This window comes from Eupeodes corollae, chromosome 3, assembly GCF_945859685.1.
Source record: "Eupeodes corollae chromosome 3, idEupCoro1.1, whole genome shotgun sequence".
NCBI classification, from domain to species: domain Eukaryota; kingdom Metazoa; phylum Arthropoda; class Insecta; order Diptera; family Syrphidae; genus Eupeodes; species Eupeodes corollae.
Window position 1 is genome coordinate 136,441,435 of NC_079149.1, and position 7,554 is coordinate 136,448,988.

The window sequence follows — 7,554 nt, forward strand, 5'->3', positions numbered from 1 at the left end:
ATAAGTGTGTACTTACTTGATACCCTTGCCAACTTGAAGACCCTTGAGTTCGTTTTCGATTTTTTCGCTTGCTATTGCTTGAGCCTCCCTAAACAGCTGCAGATCATATTCTGGAACCAGTCCGATCAGATTTGGCTCTCGATCATGATCGGTGCAATCTTTTTCACTTTTTATTTTATCTGCCATCGATGAGTGCGCCTGCTGAGGCTTAAATCTCGCCCGAGCTTCTCGGATTTTTTGTAAATATTCCTTCTGTTCGGGGGTGGACACCTTTTTCTGTGGGTCAAACTGACTCGCTACTCTGTCATACTCGTCGTCTTTGAGTTTCCTTTCGTTTGCCCGCTCCTTGCACTCAGAGGCAGACATATTATGGAATATTGGACAAGCTTCTGGCAGGAAATGTTTCTCCAGGTTGCCACTAAGATGGCCAGACGAATCGCATCCCTCTATGGGACACTTTTGCTCTTGAAGCTGCGGTGAGATGGCACGTTCCGTACAAGCTTTTTCTGATTTCATGTCGCGCTTTGTTTTTGCCTTTGCTTTGCTCTTAGTCACCACCGAGGCTTTCTTCGCAGGACTTTTGGAGAGTGATCGCTTATCCAGCTCACCTTCAGATTCGGTGTCGGAAACTCTTCCAAGGATATGCTTCGATCTTCGCGTGCTTAGTGATCGAGTAAGCTTTCGAGGGGTGGTTTGCTTGTTTGCCGCAGCTGCTGCATCAGAGTCGGACAGAACTACGGCCTTATCTGCTTTTGCCGATGGGGTCTTTGTAGAGAGGGCCTTCTTCTGAACCGCCCGTTTCGAGGGTGGCGATGATGAGGTGTCGCTGGATTCCGATGCATCCGAGTCGGTGGAAGAGGACGACCCTTCAGCAGATGAAGAAGCACTCTCAGAATCAAACTCATCTGAGCTTCTTCGATTCGCCGTTGCTTTCCCAGTCGGCGGGGCACGCGCTTTTTGGGGAGATTTCGATTTCGGAATGGTGGTTTTTGATTTTGCGCCTGCTGCACTTGCCTTGCCCTTTTGTTGTGCAGCATTTGTACTTCCTTTCTGCGGGTTCTTCTTGGGTTTTTTGACCTCCTCTTGACCCGAGTCTGTCGAGTTCTCTGGGGAAAAAATACTTTTGTTTTTGGAATTACTATTCGAGAGTGCTTGAGATTTGGCAGCAGTGTGAAAAGCCTTCGTTTTACTACTAACTACTTTCGAGGCAAAGTTTTGTTGCTGATGTTGCTTGACGATTGCTGGAGGAGCCTTACCGCCCCCATTCGCCGGCGGATGACTTGGCACTAGGGTAGGGGGAATTACTTTCTTCTCCACCCCTGGTCTTTTGCGCGTGTTAGGAGGCTGAGTGCTGGAATTCGATCGGTTGAGTCGCTTGCTGGGAGGCACGTCGTCATCGCTGGAATACACACTGCTTCTTGAGAGTCTTGGGTTTGGCCCGCCAGTGGATAATCGGGCTTTTGTCCCAACCGCAGAGGTCGTTGGCTTTTCATCAGTCTTCACCTGACCCTTTACTTCCGTGGAACTCTTTCTCCGCACATTCTGTGACTTGGCTGGCTCTGGAGCTTTTGGATTAGCCGACGCATTAGTTGGCTTGCCTTCTGTTGAGCTCGACGAATCTGTTTCGGAGGAAGAGCTGCCACTCTCCGACCCGCTGCTGCTCCCACTGGAACTCGAAGAACCTGACGACGAACTCGAACTAGATTCCTCTGTAGAAGTTGTACTCTGTAAATAACCGAAAATAGTTTTTCTTTTATTGTCTGTAAGCTGCAAAGCGCTACTCTGCACGAAATTGTGCTTGCGTAATTACTATTTTGAATAAACGCGCCTGTCTAGTTTGAGCATAATTTATGTGAACGACCGAACAATTTGTGTATGTAAATTAGTTTATTTTTGTGTTACATTGTAACTCGTTGTCTGAAACGACGACGACGAAACAGAAACGATGTTAAAATTTTCCACATTCGGGTTATCGCTCTTGAAAGATGCCAAAAAGTATTTGCAATTATTTAAAACAAATTCTCAACCACAGGGTTTCCCAGTTTATCCAGAAATAGTACGCAATCACAAATTGGCCAAAGCTGTAAGTTAATTATTTTCATCTTCTTTTCTTTTTCTTCTCTGAACACAAATCTTTGGTATAAATATGAAAATGGTCTCACTTTTTTTCTAAAGGACATTTTTGTTTGAAGATATTTTGTGTTGTTTTTGTAGTTTAGTGTTAATAAATTAGGAATAAATTATAAAACTAGTTTCTGGTCTTTTGTGTGATAAAAACAAATACTTTTTCTATCTTAAAAAAAATACTTTTGTTTATTTCACAATCAAAACGCCATGTTTTCTTTTTTCCTTTCTCGGCGATCTTTTTTGTTTCTTTACTTGACATTTGGGGGATGTGTTCGTGTGAAGTTATAAATTTATTTAGGTTCGTTCGTTTACTGCTCAAATTATAAAATAATGTTTTGATATATCAACTCGGTCCTAGCAAGGTATCCCTCCGACGCGGAAAATTCTCCGAATTTTATACGATTGGAATGCAATTGCAAAGGAAAAACAAAATGGTTGAGCAACTGGTGTGCTTGATAGAAGAAAAACCTTAAATCTCGTGTTGGATAGGTGGATTTTTAGTCACCTTGTTGAACGAGTTGGATAGCTGTCAAATAATAAAAACTTTCAGCTGTTCACAAAAAGCAGAGAAATATTTAAGCTTCGAAGTCAAAATCGTTGTAAGATAAAACATTTACTGTATAATTCAACTGATTCGTTGGACGATGATGAATTGATAAGTGCGTGACAATTTAATAAAAAGAGATAACCTTAATCTGCAATCTATATTTAATTTCCTCTTAGCTTAATTGGAATCCTATACCATTAATAATTTACTTGAGAAATCTCCGGTCTTAAACGATCTACGTTTAACAATAAACTATCCTAAAAGAAAGGAGGACTATTATGAAGTGACAGTACCTAGATATAGTTTGGAAGAATTTCGGTCTTATTCCCAACTTCAACTAACATTTTGTATCTTTTTGTTTACCAACACATACAAAAAGCTGAAATCAATTTTCAAGTTTCTTGAAATTTAACCATGTGTTGAATCAGCTGTTCCATGTGTTGACATCTCAGCTGTTTTTGATCAGGGGTTATTTTACACGTAAAACACTAACAAAAAGGTATGCGGATACGATATCTGTCTGAGATTGAACGCAGCCATTGTTCAAAACTACACCAAGAGAACACCAGGGGTGGAATCGACTAAGGTGATAATTGATGATAGTCAAATTGACTATAACGAGTTCTCTGTCTGTGTAAGATAATTCAACTCAATTGAATTCGGTTGAAAAATTTTAGATTAGAATTGTCAACATTCATTGTTGCTATAATTTTAAACCACCACATTAACTATCACCTTACATATATCAACAATCATTTTAGCCGATTCCATCACAGAAGTGGTTAAGCTAAGGGCGATTTTAATTTGCCGGTTTTCAGAATAAAGGCATTACTGGAAGAGTATCATTTTGACGTCTAGTCCTTTTATACATCTCACTCATTATAAAATATTAAAAGTTTGTTCTATTAATTCAATGTCAAAATAACGGCAAGGCAACTTTAGACAGCTAAATAAAGGTTCCATCCAATTAAGGGGCTTATTGTTGCTGTCATTGGTTCTCGTCATTGAAAATTTTGTTTGAGATTTAAAAGCGATTAAGAGTGTCAAATTTGCTATGTTTGGTGTCAAAATAAAGTTGATAAGTTGTAGATTTTGTTTTCTAAACAAAATGATTTATTTAATCCCGAACTTTTCTTTTTGTTTATTCTAAATACTATTTACTATATACCAAAATGGACACGTCTTTTATTTATTATCCTTTTATAACACTATATACTACATTAGCTGTCACCAAAAACATTTACGTGACATTATTAATATGTGCAAAAACAAATAAAATAGAAATATTTGTTTGAACAAAATAATAAAAAGATTTAATATGGATTAAGAAAAATTGAAAACATAAAAATCTTGGAAGATGTGGCTAAAGCAATGAATAAAAAGTGCATACAACAAAATTGAACCATCCACCACATTGTATTGCAGCTATTTATAAAATGGGGGGAATTTATTAAAACAAAACACAATTAAATATTAAAATAAGTGTTTTTTACTTCCTTTTTTACAAAATATTTGCCATCAACATTTACGGCGAATTTTAACTCCTTCGAGCTGATAAAAAGAATTTTTGAACTTTTGCTTGTGTGTTGTCAAAATGACAGTCCAAATCAGGAAGTTATATTTAACCGAGCGTTTATAGCGGAGTTTTCCAACGTTAGCTCTTAGTCTGACTGTTAAAATAGTCATTTGTATAATGAAATCATTAGATATGAGTTAAAAATTTAATTTTGATTATATGTGAGACCTTTGTATTCCCTTTTGTCATCTCTAACCTCAAATTTTTGATTCCAATCAGAAAATAATTAATTTTAATCAGGAACTTTTTTTCAAATTAAAGAAATTAGAAATTATATCTACAAATGGAAATTTTAATTACAGAAACGTTTAATTCGGCATTTATTAAATTTGGCAAATTTGTAATTCTAAGAAGGAAGAGATGTCTGTATAATCCGAAATAAATAAACAAAATTTCTCACTTTTGTTGTCAGAGAATAGAATTTGTATGATTCGATTCAATTCAATGCAATTCGAAAAGGAAGCAAATAAATGCTTTAATTGCAAGATGAGAATAAAAAGTGAATTGTTTGTATATAGTTCACTGTCATAACCAAAAACTGCCAAATCAACAGAAATTATTTTTTGTTTGCCATAATGAAATCAGCTTTTCAGGTAAACAAATTTCTGTCAGGAAAAGAGAAAACTTACCTTTTTATCAAACAAATAAATATGCAGTTAAACTTTGTTTTCAAAAAGAAAATTCTGTGAGTTACTAATGGAAAACCCTTTAGCTGGCTTCCAAAAACCAAAAATATAGGTATCCTTTCAAAATGTATTCATCATTGCTAAAATAAAAGTAAATGGAAAGAAAAGTTTTGGTTATAAAATAAGTTCCAATTTTTTTAACAAATGTGACTTGCTTAATTAATTTTAAAAATGATAACATTCGACCTTAACTGTAAACAAACGAACCTAAAATTCTAATTCAAACAAAAAAATAAAATTCTTTATCGAACAGATCTATTGCTTTCACCAAAAAAGAACTCCAGCTGTCAAAATAGAAAGAAAAGTAAACAAAAAAGAAGAACAACCTGCACAAACCTTTGTTATTTTTTTTTGTTTTGTTATACGGCAACAAATGTTTATAACAAATGCATAGTTATTTTTGTAAATAAGAGCAAAATAGTAGAGAATAATTAAATACTCCACACAATAGTTAGTTGATATTCGGTTAATTAGAAGACATGATGTTAATTTGTATACTTCTCCATATCGTCACGTCACTAGTTTTAATAACTGCTACTGACGACGAATACTCCACGTATGTAGGACGCAAACAGGTGACTGACTGGTGAAGTGTTGGTAGCTGACCCCTACCAATAATTTGTATCCTTAATGTTATGAAATGAAATCTAACAAAAAGCCGGTATTAAATTTAACATTTTCAGATAAAATACAACACGATGGAAATGGCAGACAGAGAATTTGGGAAGCTTAGTCGACTTTCGAATACAACCCATCTTCGAGAAGCTGTTAATAAAATACTAATCCCACGGGTTGTGGGAACCGAGGGCCATAAAAATGTTCGCAACTACATTGTAAAAACCATGCAAGACCTAAATTGGTCGGTGACAATAGATTCTTTCGATGATACTGCCCCCATTTTGGGAAAGCTTACTTTCCACAACATAATTGCCACATTCAATCCAAATGCAGAACGATACCTAGTTCTGGCATGCCACTATGACAGCAAATACATCCAGGAGTACGAGTTCCTGGGAGCCACCGACTCAGCAGTTCCTTGTGCCATGTTGCTGAATATTGCCACGGTTATGAACGAAGTCCTCAGTAGATTCAGGCATCAAAAACTGAGCTTGATGTTTATTTTCTTCGATGGTGAGGAGGCATTTGAAACGTGGGGACCCAACGACTCAATCTACGGTGCCCGTCATCTAGCGAAAAAGTGGCAAACCGAAAAGAAACTCGACCAAATAGATATGTTAATGCTCCTAGACCTACTGGGAGCTCCAGATCCAAAATTCTACAGTTGCTTCCAAAACACTGAAGATTGGTATTCGAAGCTGGCAGTTATTGAGAATCGTCTCTCTGAGTCTGGACTAATGGAACGATATTCAACAAGTGGCATGACACACGGAGAAGAATTTCATAATCAATATTTTCAGCCACATTCTCTTAAGACAGTCATCGAAGACGATCATGTTCCATTTCTTAGATTAGGAGTACCAATTGTGCATTTGATACCAATACCATTTCCAAATGAGTGGCATACAAAAGACGATGACATGTCAATTATTGACTACACAACAACCGAAAATCTCAATAGAATTTTAAGAATATTCGTCATGGAGTATTTGATTTCCTATGAAGATGAGGATGACTACAACAACGATGACGAATAAAAGTATAGATTTTGTGATTAATTTTAATTTTATTTACCAGACAGATGCTAAAAAATGTTTCAATTCGATTTGGTCCCAAGGACCACCTTTTACTCTCTTGCGAAAATTGTTTTTGGACTTAGGACTATAATAATTAACTTATAACTTGTGCTCCAGTGTTTTTTTTTGTTACTTAATAAAAATTCTTTTAAACTTTTAAAGTGTTGTTTTCTTTGAAATCTTTAAAGCAAATCATACTTCAAAAAACTAAGTCGTCTTGCATGGTTTTTTAACCCTAATACCTAAAATCTAGATCTTTCGGTTATCAAAAACATGTCGGAGAAATATGAGTAAAATTTCAACCTTTTGAAGAAAAAATAGTCCCTCCATTTGAATTTTTGTGTATTTGTGTTTAGTTCAACAGAAAAGGCCATAAATCGCAAAAATATTTAACTCACTTCAGTGCTAGAGTTCACACACTTAGCTTCGCATCTCTCTCGTGTTGTAAATAGATTTCTATTTCCTAAACATCCTCCATAGATGAATTCAACACAGCTTTTCGTATCCAAAACGTACGACCAAGATTTAATACTTCCATAACATGATCTCATCCCATCCCCATTTTTAAAAGGAGAATCCAAACATTCATCTGTCGAATTGAATTTTCAATAAAATTAGACGAACTTCAAACAAAATAACACATCTTACTTGATTCGGTGAATGCGAATGTTATGCTGATAAGTGTTAAGAGTAGACTGAATATGAATTTCATATTCATTGCTGCTGATTTCTTTCCTCGACAAAATATAATTCCGAAATAGTTTGATTCGATTATTATTCTTGCTATTTATACATTCTTAATTGTTTAGGCATATTTTTAACTTACAGTTAGATAGGTTGCACATTTGTGTCTAAGATAAATTAATAAGAATAATTATGGGAAAATAAACATGCCTCCATCAGACACAAATGTTTTACCCAGAA

At 35.8% G+C, this 7,554-nt stretch overlaps 2 protein-coding genes across 3 annotated transcripts in view; one reads left to right on the forward strand and one right to left on the reverse strand.

Annotated features, from left to right (window-relative positions):
* LOC129949251 (histone acetyltransferase KAT7) overlaps positions 1 to 2,356 on the reverse strand; it is a 23,732-nt gene extending 21,376 nt beyond the window's left edge. The window contains exons 1-2 of the mRNA XM_056060587.1: positions 2,163 to 2,356; positions 17 to 1,725 (exon numbers count right to left, since the gene is read on the reverse strand). Coding sequence (XP_055916562.1) covers positions 17 to 1,725; positions 2,163 to 2,180 — 1,727 coding nt within the window. The 5' untranslated portion in view covers positions 2,181 to 2,356. The remainder of the gene's footprint in view (positions 1 to 16; positions 1,726 to 2,162) is intronic.
* LOC129949252 (glutaminyl-peptide cyclotransferase) lies at positions 1,885 to 6,791 on the forward strand. 2 transcript variants are annotated; one of them, XM_056060588.1, is made up of 2 exons: positions 1,885 to 2,083; positions 5,620 to 6,791. In XM_056060588.1, the coding sequence occupies exons 1-2, from the start codon at positions 1,946 to 1,948 to the stop codon at positions 6,589 to 6,591; spliced, it is 1,110 nt and encodes a 369-aa protein (XP_055916563.1). In that variant the 5' UTR covers positions 1,885 to 1,945; the 3' UTR covers positions 6,592 to 6,791. The 2 variants fall into 2 exon arrangements, with proteins under 2 accessions (XP_055916563.1, XP_055916564.1); XM_056060589.1 differs by lacking the exon at positions 1,885 to 2,083 and adding an exon at positions 5,223 to 5,511.
* The last annotated feature ends 763 nt before the right edge of the window (positions 6,792 to 7,554 follow it).

Bases quoted from the DNA above. Each gene is read 5' to 3' on its own strand.
- LOC129949252 (XM_056060588.1), top strand. From the start codon at position 1,946: ATGTTAAAATTTTCCACATTCGGGTTATCGCTCTTGAAAGATGCCAAA. The intron at 2,084-5,619 runs GTAAGTTAATTA...TAACATTTTCAG, and splicing joins ATCACAAATTGGCCAAAGCT to ATAAAATACAACACGATGGA.